The 18,910-nt window shown below is 35.3% G+C and overlaps 1 protein-coding gene across 3 annotated transcripts in view; it reads right to left on the bottom strand.

Annotated features, from left to right (window-relative positions):
• Positions 1 to 6,541: 6,541 nt before the first annotated feature.
• ZNF638 (zinc finger protein 638) overlaps positions 6,542 to 18,910 on the bottom strand; it is a 154,800-nt gene continuing 142,431 nt past the window's right edge. For all 3 annotated transcript variants that reach the window (XM_063077859.1, XM_063077860.1, XM_063077858.1), the window contains 7 exons: positions 16,613 to 17,831; positions 15,942 to 16,007; positions 13,474 to 14,428; positions 12,611 to 12,715; positions 9,532 to 9,633; positions 8,529 to 8,647; positions 6,542 to 6,863 (listed from right to left, as the gene is read on the bottom strand). In XM_063077859.1, the coding sequence (XP_062933929.1) occupies positions 6,798 to 6,863; positions 8,529 to 8,647; positions 9,532 to 9,633; positions 12,611 to 12,715; positions 13,474 to 14,428; positions 15,942 to 16,007; positions 16,613 to 17,831 (2,632 nt within the window). In that variant the 3' untranslated portion in view covers positions 6,542 to 6,797. The remainder of the gene's footprint in view (positions 6,864 to 8,528; positions 8,648 to 9,531; positions 9,634 to 12,610; positions 12,716 to 13,473; positions 14,429 to 15,941; positions 16,008 to 16,612; positions 17,832 to 18,910) is intronic.

Here is an 18,910-nt window from a genome sequence, read left to right as displayed (position 1 = left end):
CTCTTGACCACTCCCTTACCTGGCTAGGGCAGGTCACCCTAAGAGGATGCCTCAGAAAGGTGGTGGCAGCAGGCCTGTTGGAGTTAGCTGGCTGAAAATGAGGAAGTTTCGGACTCTAGGGCCATCGCAGGATAGCTAAGACCTGAATGTAGCTCCCAGCCAGACCCTGCAGCCCCTCTGGATGGCTATGAGACCAGGCATCATTTCTCTAACCATTAATACATGACCAGGCTCAGCTCAGGGGCCTACACAACCCTGGGGCCTTGGGGTCACATTGGTAAGAAGTGGTACCTTGGTTATACTTCCACCTAAACCTCTGGTGAGTCTTCACAAAAAAAATGCCAGCAAACTCCAGCTGCTCCTCCTATCAACCCAGGAGTCTTTCATGACATACAGAGAGGCTCAGAAGGCTCTGGCTGTTCTGCAGGGCTAAATGAGGCACCCCAAACATGGCAGGGCTGCCATATCCAGGAGAAAGCACCCAATTGGTAGGGGTGTACTAAAGACAAAAGGATAAGTGTAGTCCATTCCATGAACACACATAGAGAACGTAGTCTGTAGAGAACTTAATACAACTGAGTATACCTGCTTTTTATTATTACCATGTGCTACACCCAACTTCATAAATAATATTAGTGATAAAATACCCCAATGAACCAAAGAGTGAAGACCACTTCTACCAGTGAACCACCAGGATTTTCCACTTCATATAATGCTATCATAGGTAACCCAAACAAAGTACTCCACAACAATGCAAAGACAGCCATCCATTCTCACTCTCTGATTCCAAGTCCTGCCTACACAGCTACATTGCTGTTATCTATATACTTCTCATGACCAGCTGACCAGAACCTAAAAAGGTGGAAAATGCATGGGCTGCAGAGTAAAACAACCTGGTTTCCAGTCCTAGTTATTTCACTTACTGTGTTGGCCAGGGGTAAGTGACCATCTCTGCGCTTGCTTCCTCACAGGTAAAATGGAATTGTCAGCATTTATCTCCTAGGATTATTTTGAGGATTGAGAATCCTGTAAAACATTTAGTACACTTGCACATAAATAGGACTCATATTTTCACTGTTACAAGAATTAAAAGCTACCAGCATACACATTACCAACAAATGTTAATACTCTTCATTCTTGACCCCAGATCCAGTGTCTATAGTTTGAAAAATGAGCTCATCCTATGTGAGAATGTCTTTCTTTCACATAAATTTTTTACATACCCACAGTAACTGGGGTTTTCTCACAGGTTATATTATTTTTTCTGTAAGAGACTTAAATACAAAAAGAGCAAATCCTTCATCCTCAAGGTTCAAAGCCCCCCAATAGTACAAAGATGCTGGCAAAGTGAGGATGTGCTAGCCAATTAACTCTGGTTCATACCTAAAATACCCAACACCTTAGTAATAGTTAATTGACAGTTAATAAAATTACCTACATAGTTGGGTATAAGTCTATCACCTTTCTGTAAGTTTTCTATGTCTCCTCTACCCTTTATTCTCCTCTTCCTGTCTTCAGTTATTTTTAGTATTCCATTTTATCTCCTCTATTGGCTTTTTAACCGTTATCAATTTGTATTTTTTTTTTTTAGTAGGAGAGAGCCTTCATTTACTAGTCTGCCTTGAGTTGATATTATACCACTCCATGAACAATATAAAAACTTACGAGAATTCCATTTTATTCTCTAACCCCTCCCTTTAACTGTTACAAATTTTATTTCTCCATATGTTGCACTGTCATTGTCTATACCATTCAGTGAGCATTTAGCAAAGGCTATGTTGTCAAGTATTTTTATGCTTGTTATTATGTAGGCCCTTCAAAAGGACAAGAATATGATCTATATACACGTGTACTTCCAAAAGTTCATGAAAAGATTAGTATTATCTTTGACTTCTATTCTTCCATGAACTTTTTTGAAGTAACCTCATACATATACTCACAAACACACATATATACACACTTTAAAGTTCAGCATCTACCTCAGAAGCCTATATACATTGATGTATATAACGTTTTGATGATCAAGATTTATAGATTTACAGAGCAGAATACAGTGGTAAAGAATCAACCATAGCACTTTACTCTTCCTTTTCATGGACTTTGTGGTACAAAAAATTGATATCCTTTAACCCGCATTTCTTTTCAAATCTTTAAAAATATTCTTATAGAAACGACCCCTTTAAAAAACAAACAAACAAAAAAACCCTAAAGTTTTACCAAAAAGTATATTTCCTTTCAGCTTACGAAACTTAATTTAATTCCTTCAGTTTTATGACCTGTAAATCGAAAGGTCCAATATATGGCAAATTCCCACCTCCTAGGTTTACACAAGATTCAGATATTTCTTCGCTCTCTTCTAGCTTCAACTTCTGTTCTCATTGTTGTCACTGGATTAGAAGACACAAGATATAAAAACTGATGACCCCATGGATACAAATCTGCTTATGCTTGTTTAAAAAATAAAATAAAATAAAATAAAAAAATTAACAAAGAAAGTTACCTATATCAGGGAGGGAGGCAATATGGGATGGAGTGAGAAAGAAGCTAGATTTCTTTGACTATACCTTGTTTTGTAAGTTTGACCTAAAAACTATATTAAATGTTTTACATAACAAAATTTAAAAATGTAAACCCTAAAAATAAAAAATAAAACTAAACAAATGAACCTTAATGTTAATCCAGATAGTAGCACAGCTACAAAAAGAACTACTGCCCTATAATTTGAAAGTATATCCTTAATGACATATCCCAAAACACAAGCAAAACTGAAAAAAAATGTTTTTTGATTGATTTCAATAATTACATTGGTTTTTTTTTTGTTTTTTTTGTCTTTTTCGTGACCGGCACTCAGCCAGTGAGTGCACCGGCCAGTCCTATATAGGATCCGAACCCGCAGCGGTAGTGTCGCCGCGCTCCCAGCGCCGCACTCTCCCGAGTGCGCCACGGGCTCGGCTCTCAATAATTACATTGTTGGTTGGTTGTGGTCTTGGTATTGTCATCCTGACTGTGATACGTGTAAAGCTAAGCTAATTCTGATGTCCATGAAAACTGGAATTGCTGGTATAGAGCAAAGAAGATTTAAGATAGAAGAGGTAAATAAAAACCATAAAGTCTTGAATTTGAACTGGAAGAATCAGTATGATAATGATGCATTTTACCTTAAAAATGAAACATATACGTCCAAGTTCCATGACCAACCCAGAAGCAATGAATACCCCTAATTACCCACTGTTTCTTAGAGAAATGGTTGACGTCAGGTCTGCAGAAGGAAGTGTACAAGATGAGCCTGGAACATCTTGACACACACATACCAAGGAAGCTATGAAAACTAGTAGTGTCATGTTAAAAAGAATGAGGAGCCAAAAAATGGGACAGTTTAAGCATCAATAAGGCTAATATGGCAAAAATTTGGAAAATCAAATATGTTAAAATCTACAAGTTCATATTAATACTTAAAAAAAAGAATTTATCACAGTTGGTAGATGCCAATGAAAAAAAACTCTGAAAAAATTGGCAAATAAAGGAAAAGCATCAAATATTTATCATGTCTTTCTTACACACACTATAGAGTAACTAAACAGCAGATGAGTAGTTTCTCTTTTCACGGAAGCATTCCAGCTTACACATGAAGGAACAAGGAATTAAAATATCACTACTATGTAAACCCTAATGAATAAATGAAAACTAAGCCTCAACTGCTACTAAAATCCCAAAGAAAGCAATCACATATTTTGTACCTCCTGATCAGGAAGACCGTATCACTGCCTGAGCAGTCTTGCCAAAAAGAAAGAAAAAGAATCAAATCCTAATCAAGTGTCTATATTTGACTATCAATTTATAAGCTACACAAAGGACAGGGAACATGTTGAAGCTACTACAGGGCTGCAATCAACAAAATGCAGGCACTGGGAAGCCTGTCAGCAGCACTTCTCAAGCTATGTGCTGGATCAGTTTCTTTATTTCTTTTTCTCTTAAATTATTTTCAATCCATCACAGACTAATACTTTTGTTTAAAAAAAAAATTCAAACCCCCCGTTTTTAATTGTTAGATTCAATAAACAAACATAAAATCACTGTCAAAATGTTTCTAAACTCTCAATTTCTATATTTAAGCCATTATAAACTGGTACCAAACAGTCTGACACAGGATGCAAAGACCATATTTTGGGCAGCATCACTTTGTAAAACCAAATATCTAGTTTCTTCATCAATAAATTACATGGAGAAAAAGAGAAAAACCTATATATTTAATAATACAATGTAAAATACCTATTAGCCAGTCAAAATGTATGGACCTAATTTGGATGTAGATTCAGACACAGTAAAACAGCAACAAAAAAATTAATTTGTGAGACAGATGAAAATCTGAACAGGATTTTTACTTAAACAAAGGAATTTTTAAAAATTTATTTATTTTAATAAAAGATGACCGGTAAGGGGATCTTAACCCTTGACTTGGTGTTGTCAGCACCATGCTCTCCCAAGTGAGTTAACAGGCCATTCTATACAGGGATCTGAACCCGTGGCCTTGGTGTTATCAGCACCACACTCTCCCCAGTGAACCACAGGCCAGCCCTTAAAGGAATTATTTTTAGTGATACTGGTTACGTTAAAAAAGAATCCTTACCTTTTAAGAATACACATGAAACATTTATAGGTAAAATAACATACTGAAACTTACTTTAAAATAATACAATAGAGTTAGGAGTGGACATACACATACTAGTATATATATTTCAATCATACATATATGATTGGCCTTGAGTTGATAATTGTTGAAACCAGGGTATTTAGCGTATGAAGGTAAATAAATCATCCTTTTATGTCTTTTTAATATGCTTAATATTTTCCATAATCAAAAAATAAATTAAAATAAAAATTTCAAGTTTTAAAAACCTGACTCTCCCATAAAAATTTTTTTTAAAAAGTATTAACAAGGAGCAGTTTTGGAGAGGCAAGTTTCCACAGCATTCTGTGCCAGAAAGGGCAATAAAATCTAAAAACTTTTACAGAGGTCATGTAGAATTCAATCTTCTTTTTGCTTTGGTTTCTAGATATGAAACAATAGAAACTTAAATGTAAGCTGCAATCCAAATTATATTCTTCAAACAACATAATCAGCAGAAAGTGCTATGTATATGACATTCCATAAGCAATGTATGACTAAAGTAGAAAGGTATTTCAAGGTGTTCTGAAAACATCAAGAACAATTCTAAAATTATGTGCAAAAAGTATGTTTATTTATAGAAGACCTCACAAAAATCTTTAATATTTGGAGAACTATGATAAAAAATTATCAGTATTAAGTGCAAAAAGCACCAGAGAGGAACATTATTTATGATGTATGGTTAACTGGTCACTAGGATAAAACACAAAAATCACTTTTACGCTTTAGCAGTTCCTTTTATTCTAATTTAAAATCTCAATTTCAAAATTTTATTTTTCCAGATAATTAATTCAAAGGAAATAAGAGTTTCACACTTAGGTCCTTAAGATTAAACTCCAAGGTTGATCCAAACAAGATTAAAGAAATTTATATCTTCCCTGGTTGCAAAAGTTCCAGAAGCAGGCCCAGGAGAAAAGAAAATTTCTTTAAAAGTAAGACTTTATTCACTCTGACTGTACTGCTTGCTAGCACCTTATTCTTCAAACTTTTACTAGCTCCTCTCCCTCTTATTACCTCATTCACTTGTATGGTCTTAATTCCAGCAGACTCTTGGCACTCATAAGGCCCCCCGCTTCTCCCTAGTGTGTGGCTTGCAGTACTCTGTAATGGCTGTGGCTAAATCTGAACTGAGTGTTGCAGGGAGTTTGGGGCAGGTATAACAAAGAGCTGCTGCTTTTTGTTCTTCGCTCCACTTCTTGTCAACCGTGAGGTAACTCGTATGCTGTGATGGGAGTTAAGAGATAACAAAAGGAGGTTTTTTTTGTTTGTTTCCCTCCATTCACTTCTTTCTGTTATTAACTGGTACACTTTAATCTTGGAAGAGTTGAAGAATCAGATATTAAAACAATTCAAAGTCAGCAGACTTACGTTTAAAGTACAGCCTAATCTAAGAATTTACAGTAAATGACTATGTCCAGCACCTACTGACAATCTACTGAATTATATTTTTATAACCTTACGACTTCCTACAAACATACTAAATAAGAATTCAAATGGTTTAAAAAGCAACTCTGGTGGTCCACAGAAAGTAAAGGCTGTTCTGTAGATTCAATATAATGGGTTCTGGCAGAAATAGCAGATGATACCAGAAGAAGAAAAAGTATATTCCCAAAATATTTAAAAATCATCAAAGTTTTAATCAAACCTATCTGGGTCAAACAGGCTGTAATCTAATTTCATCCAGGAAAATTAAAAGTTTTAAGAAATCTTTGACTTGTACATGGATGGTTGAAGCAAAGTACGACAGTCATGCTATGACTTCCAGTAATACATGAAGAATCCCTACACATCTCAAATCATAGAGGTTGTAGAGAAAAACCTTGTCTGTAATCAGAGGCAAGCAAGTCTTTAATAAAATCAATCACAAACACAGGATAGTATTTTAAATATACAGTAGGAACATTTATTTTAACACTTCTAAAAGATATTTCTCCATGCCTGATGATTTGATATAAAAATCAAACCCATCATACTTTCCCCATCAGTCTCTCTACATCAAGGGCAATCAGAAATTTGTACAGCATGAATATTTGCTTCTGAAACAAAAATTACAAATTAAATGATAAGAAAAATACACAAATCAACTGGACCCTAAATGAATTTCTAATGAGTTCTTTCCCCTTTCCCCCAATCACCTAGAGCTTCTTTCTTCAGCTTCATTTTGCTCCTTTTCCTTTCTTTGCTTGGCCATGAACTTCTGTTAAAAGCAATTTAAAATAGTTGTTAGATGTTCTTTTGCTGCTTGTGTAAACCTATCTATTTCATTGTATTTATGATTTAAAAGAGCCTGATCCTACAAAATAAAGATTACAAACACAGTGCCTTAAATTAACATTCCTTCCTTTCAGTCATCTGATATTTACAATATACCAGGCATTATGCTTGGTGCTTGAGAATTCAGTGTTCAACAGGGTAGATAACACCCTTTACACCACAGAGCTTACATTCTAATGGGGAAAGAGAAACAATAAAAGAACATATAAAGAAGATAATTTTGGCTGGTGGTGACCACGCCAAAGTAAATATAACAAGGTAATTGACTGAAGTTGACCTTTTATGGGGGTGGGAGGGAGTGTACTAGTTTAGTTAGGTCTTACTTAAGCCAACGCCTTTCTGGGGAGCTAATATTTGAGTTGAGACCAAAAAGCTGAGTAAAAGCTGGCCATGCAAGTGGGATTGGGAGGGGGCAAAGGAACAGCAATATAAAGGTGCAAAGGCTGCAAGGGGCCTTTCATGTAAGAAAAAGAGAAGAGAGCCAGAAAGGCAGGAACACAGCAATAAAAAACTAAGTTCAGAGAAGTATGTATAACAGAGTCAGATCATACAGGGCTTTATAGACCCACAATAGGAAGTTTGGATACTATTCTAAGTGCAACATGAAGATGCTGGAAGATTTTTTTTTTTTTTTTTTTTTGTCTTTTTCGTGACCGGCACACAGCCAGTGAGTGCACCGGCCAGCCCTATATAGGATCCGAACCCGCGGCGGGAGCGCCGCCGCACTCTCCCGAGTGCGCCACGGGCTCGGCCCGATGCTGGAAGATTTTAAATGGAAAAATGACATGATAAACTAAGTTAAGAGCACAGGTGGGATAGCACAATGTATAAGGGCTTGGGCCTAGAATAAAACAAAGCTGGCTTCAAATCCTAGGTCTCCCACTAACTGGCTATGTGATCTTGGATTTAGATACTTAACCTCCTTAAGTCTCCTCATCTTTAAAATTGGAATGACAGCATCTACTTCATAGAGTTGATGAGTGGATTAAATAAGCTTCCAGCACATAACAGCTCAATAAATGTTAGATGAGTGTCTCTACCATAGATTTAATAGACAGGATGTTTAAAACAACTCTCAAACATTCAAGAGGAATGAGAACCATTGCTTCAACTGTGGCTAATGATGATTCCCTAAAGTAACACTGCCTAAAGATGTATACAACTAATAAAAGAGGGTTTTGTAATTAAATCAGTTTAGAAATGGTTACATAATTTAAGCAGGACTCTTTCTGACTTATTAATTCAGAAGCTTTAATATGCTAGTGTGTACACTGCTCTGTAAGAGGGCATCAGAATATGCGGTTTCCCACACTTTAATAGATTGTTTAATGAGACTAGTGATCTGCAGAATTCAGTCTAGCAAATGCTGCCATTCAAGGAAACAGAATAAGGACTAGAAATTACTGGCAAGGTACAGTGAAGGAGAAAATAGGATTATGAATTTAAGGTGGAATAAACTGACATTAACATTCAAAAGTTATCCCAATGGGGGAAAAAAATGTACATTTTGGGTAGACGTATAAATAGTTTGATTACAAGACAATAACAGCACCTGAAGATTTTATGAGTGGAGAATTAAAAAAATTACCTCTGTATTTAGCTTATGGCGTGTACTCTTGCAGTGATTTGTCATTGCTTTTTCACCTGAGTAGAAGAGGGAACAAATTGGACAGAAGAACCCAGCCTTTGGTATAAGAAAGTCTAACTCTAAAGGACAGGAAGAGAAGAGGAAAATTAATGAAAATTATATACAGTGTGTTAATCAATTTATCTAAACACGACAAACATAACAAGCATAGTATATACCACACTTACACATAAGCATACTATATACTGCTATATATCTAAGGATCAAGAGCAATAACTTCAACCACAAACTATAGGTCTTCATTTTTTGACAAAATTTGTAATATCCCAGAGCCTCCAGGGAATGCCAGAATGCCACTGCAATGCCATTGCACTGGTATACTGCAAGCTTAATAGAGTCCCATGGAGAACCTTCAGATAACAAACAACTATTCAGTTATCCTTCAGAACAGCAATTCACTGGATAAGAATCTGACAGAGTCTAAAATAAACCCAGGAATTCCCTGTTATAATAAAAGAGGGATAAGAGGCAGAATGATGGGCAACTGCAATAAATAATGTCCCCCTCAGCTCACCTTAACTGGCCATGAATAAACTTTGCTAGCGAAGCTTTTCAGCATGTTCTGTTTAACTGAAGTTTCTGACTAGGCGAGTGTAAATCAGTTTTTACAAGAGCAGCAAAAAAAGCACCAGGAATAAGAGATGAGGGCATTTCAAAAGTTCATGAAAAAACAGAATTAAAACATAATATGAGTCTTCTCATGAACTTCATGAAGACCTCTCATATATCCCAGACTTTATGAGGGCAATAAAAATATTCTTGCCAGGTAAAAATAGCCCAGTAAGCTGCTTTGGAAACACCAAGTGTAAAACTTGTTAATTTCCACTCTAAAGTAAAAATCTAAGCAAGGTTATTCAATTATTCATCTAAATAATAGAATACTTATTATGGTGCTGAATTTTTGTTTCATAAAAATAAGGAAAAAATGTCATTTTTACTTTACCTGCAGGGACATCAGGTACCAGTGATTTGTCTAAAGAAGAGTCCTCAATCTTCTTGCGTTTTCTCTCTGGTTCTGAATCCCTTAATCCAGATTCTTCATCAACTAAAGTCATTAAATTTTTAAAAGAAAAAAGATCTATTCAAAATAGATTTACAAACTTTGTGAAGTCAACATTAGATAATTCGTACCTTCAAAGACTAAGTTAAAACTCAAACTTTCCTTGGCTAATCCCAACTGACCACTCTTCACAGTATATTCTCCAAGATTCTTTGATGTAAGGAATAAATACGTAAATCTGTTCAGATTTATTAAATGGACTTAGGGGTACAGGGCTAAAAATAACATAAAATTTTATTTATCTATTGTTCCAGAAACAATTTAAAAGGTAACAGAAGTTGTTCAAGTTCTGCACTTTCTGGTAAGAGTTAACTTGTATATGTAAAGTGCCCAGTTGAGGAGAGTGGAGATTAGGGGAAAAAGACACCAGCAGAGAATAATTCTGATACCCTTCCAAACCTAGAAAACTGAACCTAAACTGATAGCCTAAAACCCTTGTTAGACAGAATCACAAATGAAATCATACATGTTAAAGCCCAGCAAGGTGAGTAACAAGTAGGCAGCACTGAGTGTTAGCAGACTCTGCACAATGTGATCTCGGGGTCAGACAAAAATTGAAACTAGTTTCAGGCAATTCTGGTTAAGCTAAGTAGCTGAAATATTTTACTATTGCAGAGTACTTGACAAACCTCTTTTACATATAAATCATTCATTTAGCTTTTATCTCACATGAGATAGGCAGGTCAAATCATTATCACTAAGTCATGAGGGGTAATAAACTGATATGCTCAAGGTGGAATAGCTAGTAAGTGACAGAGGCTAGTACCAAGACTTGTGACTTCAAGTTCAGTGCTCCCACCACACACCTGGGCTACTCTTTACCAAATCTGAAAGGGTGGCTAAAGACTTTGAAATCATTACTTACTCCTCTCTTATTCCTCACATTTTACTGTTCATCAAGTCCTAGAATCAATAAAAAATAAAGTCTGTCTTCTTTTTCTTGACTTGATGGTTAAAACAGCCCTGTCTCCCCACCTCCAGTCTCTTCCTACAATACCAGAGTTGTACTCTTCCTACTTCCTACCAGAGTAACAAACTTTCTCAAACATGTCTGCTCCTGCAAATCCAAGAGTACATTCATTTTAATAATATAATACACACATATATAAATTATATAATAACTAAAATAGATTTAAATAAATCATTTAAGCATAAAATTGCATGGAAAAATTACTTTTTCTTAAGCTGGGTCCTTTTGTCAAATAGAGTATCCACAAATAGAGTATCCACTAATGGAAATACATTGTTACATAAGCAGTAAATAAATCATCCTCTCTATATTACACTCAGTTGAGATGAGGCAGTTCTAAGCAAGCTGATGCTGAAGTTACCCTATGATAACAGAAATCCTGAAGGGGGCGGGGGGGAAACAAGCTGATAAAATCATTTTAGGAACTATTAGTCAGATTATTAAACCACTCACCATAGCCTGGTATCAAAGATTGGTTATGGAAAATAATAGGCAAGGAAGGAAGAATACCCAGTTGACCATGGGAAAAAGCTTTAAGAAAATAAGGCACGATCAATAGTGACAAATGATGCAAAAAAGTCTAGAAAGACTAAATTAAGAGGAAGAACACTTATAAAAAATCAATTTTGACAACAACCCAATGGGGACTCATCAACATCAATTTCAGGAAAGTGGTAGAGAAAATAGCCAAAATACATCCAGCTAAATGAGAAATGAAGTAAAAATAGTGGTTCTTTCTAGATGCTTTGCTCTGAAAGAAAGGAGAAAAGATGGGAGCTAGAGAGATTCCAAGATTTAAGGGGATATTGTTTTTTTTAAATGAGGAAGACTTGGCCATATTTTATGTATGAGGAGCTAATATAGGTAAAATACATGCTGGCAGACAGGGGAGATCCTACATTTGCTCTGGTAAATAGAAATGAAAGAAGAAAAAAAAAGGAAAGGAAAGAAAAGAAAGGAGAACAAGGTCATCCACTGAGGAATGGGCGGGGTGATGCAGAAGGGGAAAAGCCTTGGTTAGGAAGTAGGAAAGGAAGGAGACCACTAACAGACTGTGGATCATCACTGAGGGCCCAGTTGAGATCAGATTCAATGAACTTCTTGGACTGAATCACTGTTAACAGTTTTTCCTTAGAGAAGACAGGATAAGAAAGCAAGAGAGCAAGGAAGGTGCTGCAAAGAGAATGGTAAAAGGCATACCCTTATTGTGCTGTTTCAGTCATAGTGATAGTTTATTTTTTGCTTTTACACCTCTTTGAATAAACTCTTTGAGATCAGGAACTGCGTGCTTTTATTTCTTCTACCCATTTAGCTATATGGACAATGTTCAACATAATGAACACAATGACAAATATTTGTTCAGTGATTAAAGTATTCTCCTTCACTAAACCCTATTCCTTGTTTAAGTGTTTCCACTTAAATTTTACTTATGCTATGATATCTTGTTTAATTAATTTGTTGGCTGCTTGGGAGCATCCATAAAGCAAGGGATCTGTCTGGTCCACAAATAATTGTTTTTTTTTTTGTTTGTTTGTTTGTTTTTTTTTTTAAAAGATGACCGGTAAGGGGATCTTAACCCTTGACTTGGTGTGGTCAGCACCACACTCACCCAGTGAGCGAACCGGCCATCCGTATATGGGATCCGAACCCAGGGCCTTGGTATTATTAGCACCGCACTCTCCCGAGTGAGCCACGGGCCGGCCCACAAATAATTGTTAATAAATGATTTCTACCTCATAATACAACATGGTCAGAATAACCTTTCGTGGATCATTTCCACAAATCTGTCACATTCTAATATCAATATTCCATTATCTCTCTAAATTATAAATATAAAAATCTTAACCAGATCTAATAATTTTAAGTTTGTCTTTTTCTACCCGTTTTTCAAGCTCCATTTCACTACTTTTATACGATGGTAGATCTTTGAAACTTCAACCACCACTTCAAGTGTGTAACTCTCCTCCCCACTTCAACAATCCTGCGTATTACCTTCAATCATTTGGAAGGCCTCTTCACCTTTTGCTGGTTCTGTTGCAACAGCATTTTCTGATGGTGGTGCTTTCCCAATTCTAACTCTCTTGGTTGGCGATTTAGCTTTAAAAAGAAAGTCTAATTTATTATTCTAGTAACAGTATTTAAACTGCTTTAAACATAGGTAATTGTCTGAATAACAATTTCACACCCCTTTTTATGCTAACAATTTCCAAATTTGGGGAGGAAACTTATTCCTAGTATAAAATAGGATGATTCTATTAACAAATATTCAGTTTAGTGTAAACATTCTCTTTATGTTCCTATTTATGGTGTTCCAAACAACTATATCTTCTTACTTTCTTTTCCCAAGGTATCTATACATATTTTTCTAATCTGTTCCATAAGCCTGTGGCACCCTCCTAGTATTTTATTTAGTTGTGTCAAATCTTTCAAGATTTTCTTAACAGAAATTATTTTTGTTTTCTTCCAGTCCTGAAAATGAGCTGCCCTATAATTCTATGCCATCAAAATATTACCTTAAAGTAAAATAAGTACCTTTATGAGCTGTGTTTTCCCCATGATATGAATATACCATTTTCATTTCAATTCTAATTTGGCTATTCAAATTTGTTTTTTGGTTTTGTCATCCTTTCTTGAGGTATAACAGCTTGAAACAAGCTCTGTTCTGTAACTAAAAAAAGTTTGTAAACTTGTACACATTTCTTTGGAAAACATATCATTTGCTATCACTGTTTGTTGGCTTCTAATATCAACACAGGGTGAAATTATTGGTAATGCCGCAACTTGTATTTTAAAATTCATTTTAAACGCAATCCTCTCCTTATAAAATAGAAAAACAACCACTTCCAAGTATCTACCTGCTAAATGTCTTTCAATCATGGTTTTCAGATCTTCTTCCATAACATTCTCATTTACTGGACCCACTTGGGACAAGGCTTCAAGTTTTGTCTTCTTTGTGTCCACAGCTCTCTTCCTTTTATCCCCTTTTTTATCTGTGGGATAGTCATTTTTGCTTTGTGCTAACTCATCTTTTAAATCACTGTCTCCATCTTCCTCCTCTCCAACTTCATCAACTGTAACAAAATTAAGCTCTTCTTTAAGGTTGTTAAAATCAGCCAGAGAGTCTTCATCTTCTTCAGTTACTTCATCCAAGGTCACTAAATGCAAATCAATGCTATCATCCTGTATTTCATCTACAGTAACCAAAGTAGAAGGGTCTTCAGGCATTTGAGAAGAAATGAACCCAATGGAATCTCTTCCAGTATTTCCTTCATCTCCTTTAGTATTTAAAGTGGCAAAAGTTATGTCTGCTGACTCATTTAAAGGTAGCTCTTCTACTTCTCCAATTTCATCCACAGTTACCAATCGTTCTTGTTTGAGAAGATCTTGTTCTTCAGCCACTGACAGAACAGTAACATCTTTAGGTTCACTGTGGGAAATGCAATCATCTTGGTCAATTAATTCATCTAATGTAAGAAGTGAATTTGAATTTTTTACCATTTCTTCCATATTTAACTCTTCTTCATCAAGTACTTCATCCACAGTGACTAGAGACTGTGTTAGATGTGCAGCCGCATCTTCCTCTTCCCCAATCTCATCTAATGTTACAAAAGACAATTCTCCCTCAACATTACGAGGGGCAGAAGTTTTCCCCTTCTTCTTCTTTAAGTGAAGTTCAGAGGAAAGAATATTTTTGAGAGCTTCTTTCCTTTTTCCCTTTAGGGGACTCTGCTTGGCTTGAGAAGGATTCACTTCTTCTATAACCTCATCCACAGTAACAAATTCATCCAAATTAAATGGAAATAATGGTTCCTGTTGGAAAGTTAAAAATCACAGTGTTGTAAGTACTGACCACTGGCTAGGTTCCAAACAGTCATAGTTAAATGGGCATGCAGATCATTTGTGAGAATTTCAGTGCAAAGACGATTCCTAATGGCTAAAATTAAGTTTTTTTTAAAGCCCCACAAATAAGGTAGCTGTAATTCACAAAAGAAATGTCAAAGGTAAAATCCCAACAATATCAATCTAATTCCATTTTTACTTAATTTCCATAAGATTACAATCACTTCCTAAAGAATAAATTCTGAAATATGATGCACAAAAATATTACATTTAAAGTACTTTTCAAACAATATAAAGAACTTACTGTTCCATGTGTTAAATACCTATCAAGTGTTTTAGGAGACTTACTGGTCCTTCTAAAAGCACCTCAAAAATACCTAGAAAGTAACTAACTAGATTATTCCATTGATCAATTTATACATATATATTTTAATATACACATATTTTAAGATATACAATGCTAAAATATAAAGTTTACATTTTGAGAAAGTTATATAAACAATTATTACTAAGACTTAATACCTAGTATAACTGTACTTGAAAAAAAAAATCTGTAATTTGAAAAATGGTGCCAGGCTGGCCAGTTAGCTCAGTTGGTTAGACTGCAGCCTTATAACAGCAAGGTCAAGGGTTCAGGTTCCCTTACCAGCCAGCCACCCCCCCCCCAAAAAAGTGGGGCTCGGGGGGAGAGAAGCTGGTGCCAACAGTAAAGAAAATAAATTTCCAACAGGGCTCCTACACATTTAGTATGCTATCAATGATCAAGTGCTAGTACATATAATAATGACATTAGAATATATGCCCAGTAATTTGGAGGAAGAATATACATAAGCAATTGTACTATCAAATTATTAAGCAAATTGAACTAACCATAATCCTTACTTCTACTTTAAACTACTAACATTTCTCCTCATCCCAACAAAATAAGCCCAAATTCATTCCCTACCAGGTAAGAAAAGTGAAATGACTGATAAAATATTCTTATGAATGGTGAAAATATAAAATTCCAAAATAACTAAATATAAAATAGAAGATGTTTGTTTGGCAGAACTAGGCACCAGGAAAGTAAATCTTAGAGATTTAAAGCCAAAAGGATCAACTGTTCGGAAGTTCAACAAAATGGGAGGACTTCAGTGACATGCCAGTCTCCTTTAAATATGATTTTTTTTCCTGTATCTATAACCTATTCTTATCAATATGAGATTGAAGGTATTTTCCTACTCTAATCCCTTTCTGTCCCTGAGTAATCTGTTGCCCTCCACCAAGAACAAAACTATTTAGCCTAGCTCAAAGTCAAAATGTGAATCAGTAGTATGATTAGTAGTAAGGTCAAAAATAAAACATCTCATTCCTATCCCTTGCTCTATACCTCTCACTCTCTAAGCATTTTTATTAACTACTGTAAGGCAGAGTTTTAAGATAAATGAACTCTGCCATGAAGAAATGGAAAAGAACAGTTAGTGCTAGTAGATTATTTTTTTACCTCTTTAGCTTTGGAACTTCTACCAGTGATGCTTTTAGAATTCTTAGTGTTTTGCCCAGCCAAATTCTGAAATATTAAACAAGAAATATAAAAAAATAGAATTGATAACCAAGTTATTAATCATCTTTAAAAAAGAACTTAAGCAGCAAACATTATCCAAATACAGTCAAATTATGCAAATATTTAGCAAGTATACAAAACTAAATCAATAGTCATTTAACAGTATAGCCATCATCTCTAAAAGTTGTATTAATTTCAGTTTTACTGGTCTTTTCTTCCCAATATCCACAATGTATAAATTGGGCAATTAGTGACCTGTTAAAGGAAGCTTCAATTTAAAAGAAGAAACGGTTTCCCATTATGAATCAGAGTGCTAATTCAACTTAGGAGATTCGTTGCAGACTTTTTTTTTTTAACCAGTTATATTTCTGACCAAATTTTATCCAAATAATGTTTTTCAAACCTGTTAATAAATTATGAACTTCAGCTTAATAGTCCAAATGTCTATTGGCTTAAACCAATGGAATTATTTAAGAAATGGAAATAGGAGTTTGGGAGGTGGCATGAGGAGATGAAAGTATGAAACAAGATTACATCTCCTACTCCATAGCTACAGCAGCAGAGCTAATCACTTCAAAGACACACTGAACCATTCTTCCTACCCTCCTCACCTTATTGTTGCTGTCATCCCGTTTCATGATGGAAGGTCTAGTCTCTGTTTCCTGAAATTGTTTTGTTATATCCCTGTAATCCAGTTTAGAATCCTTGCCTTGCAGGGCTGAGATCCTTCCACTGCCTCCTCTGGTAACACCACTCTGAGTGGGTTTGAATTTACTGCTGCCTTCTGCCAAGCCTGATCTGGCACTTGTAGGCTTAAGTAGACCAAATTCCTTCGCTGAAAGTTTCTTTTCAGCATTTATTTGATCTCTGGGCACAGATCTTAGGAAACTTTTCTGATTTTCAGTTTTCGAAGCTGTAGCTTTTGCCTTAGGAGAAGAGACCATAGCAGTCTTGATGCCTGATTTACTGCTAGATACATTTGATACAGTCAACAAACCAGTTTTACTAGTTTCATCAGGCTTATTGGCCTGACTTACTCCTTTATTTGGGTATGCCTTGATCATAGCATTTTCTACAAGCCTTTCTTTCACTGCTGCCATAGTCTTTTCCAGCTTTTCTGCAACCATCCTAGCTTCACTCTTTTCTTCCTTCTCTGTTCCTATTTGTAGATCCATTCTGGTTTCCTCAGTATTAAATTCATTCTTCTCCTTTTCATCCATGTTATTTTTCTCAGAAACATCCTTTTTGCTCACTGCCCTCTCATCCCCAGTGGAAATTCCTGGCACTAAGGTCACAACACAAGCAGATGGCAATACTTCTGAAACAGTTTCATGTTTGTCCACTTCAGCTACATCTTCTACCATAGATTCTGTAATTCCAGGAAAAAAATCTTCACATGGTGATTCTTCTAGAATTCCTTTGATGTTCCTTTCTTCTACACATGTGTTGTCAGATGTTGATAATTCTGTTTCAGGGTTAATCATTTCTGTCTCTTCCTTCTCGAAGTCACTGGTATACACCTGCTGATTTAAAGTAGACTCCTCTACATTTTCAGTGAATAATTCAGTACTGGCTGGGATAGCTGCTACAAAAGGAATTGCCACTTTGACCACCTCTCCTTGAGTTCCAACTTCCAAAGTTTCAATAGCAAAGGCAGAGTCACAAATTGTTTTTTCAGGCTCTTCCTCAAAAGGCTCTTCCTGCTGTACCAAAGTTTGTGTTTGAATGGTGGGAGTAGTTTCTTCTTCAACCTCAATAGGTTTAACAAAGAGACTATCAGCTGTGGTTTGCACCTCACTTTCACCAACTGGACTGTTTTTCAAGTCAGGGCTAAAAGTATTTAAAAACAAACAAAAAAAGAACACAAACAAAAACACAAACAAAAATCAAACTATGATGAGAATTCAACCATTATAAATAATCCCGTTGGTGCCAATTGTTAAAACTTCCTGATGCATTAGTATAAGCACTGGGATATCAAGCCAACCAGTATTAAAATGGTTAAGATGTTTTGAAGTAAATATGTAAACAAGATAAAATTTTAAGAGATCCTCCATCTCACTGAAGATTTCTCTTTAATTCAAAGGAAATAATGGCAAAACTATGACCATCAATATGCTCCTTTTACTTATGAGTCATAACCAATTTTTTTCCTCCTATGTCAAGTACACACGTGACATCAGAAGGAAAAATGTGAATTTGAGGCACCTCAAATTGTTATTAGATCCTATCTTCCAACAGTGGTAACTAAAATAATAAAACATGTGCACAGTTCAACAATGAAACTAACGATCCATGCACTGAAATTTAAAATTTTATAAATGAACCTTACCTAAAGAGAACATAGAAATTGGTAGGGGGAAAAGGCCATGCTCTTAACCATATCACCTTCTTTTTCTGGGGGAACATGAGACAGATTTGTTTTTAATTTCCCAGGAAATGTATTAATGACAATACTCAGAAAGTACCCTTTAAATACTCTGTTGGAGATTTAAAGTTAGAGGTAAAACTGATAGAATAGCCTTAACATGAACATATAGTGTTATTATAAAATACATGTCTATGGCTACAGTATAAGAAAGAATATTTTAAGAAGAAACCTTTCCAGTTAAAGAGAACAATATAAAATAAATGTTTAAGTAAAATTATTCAGAAGAAATGGAGGAAATGCATGGCCAAGTATATGTATTTGGTCTTATCTGATCATGGTTTTCCCAAATCCAAAGTAAACAAAAATGTTTAATTTGATGATTCTACTACTTTCACTGAGACAGAAACAGAATAAACTATATTTATATTGATGTTCTACAGATCAGAAGTTATCTTGAAGGAAAATCTTAGCTTCCACAATGTCCAGCATGCTAACAACACAAAGTTTAACAAATATATTCACATAATTACACCAGAAG

The sequence above is a fragment of the Cynocephalus volans genome, chromosome 14 (assembly GCF_027409185.1).
Source record: "Cynocephalus volans isolate mCynVol1 chromosome 14, mCynVol1.pri, whole genome shotgun sequence".
Lineage (NCBI taxonomy): Eukaryota > Metazoa > Chordata > Mammalia > Dermoptera > Cynocephalidae > Cynocephalus > Cynocephalus volans.
This window is presented reverse-complemented; position numbering and strand designations above follow the sequence as displayed.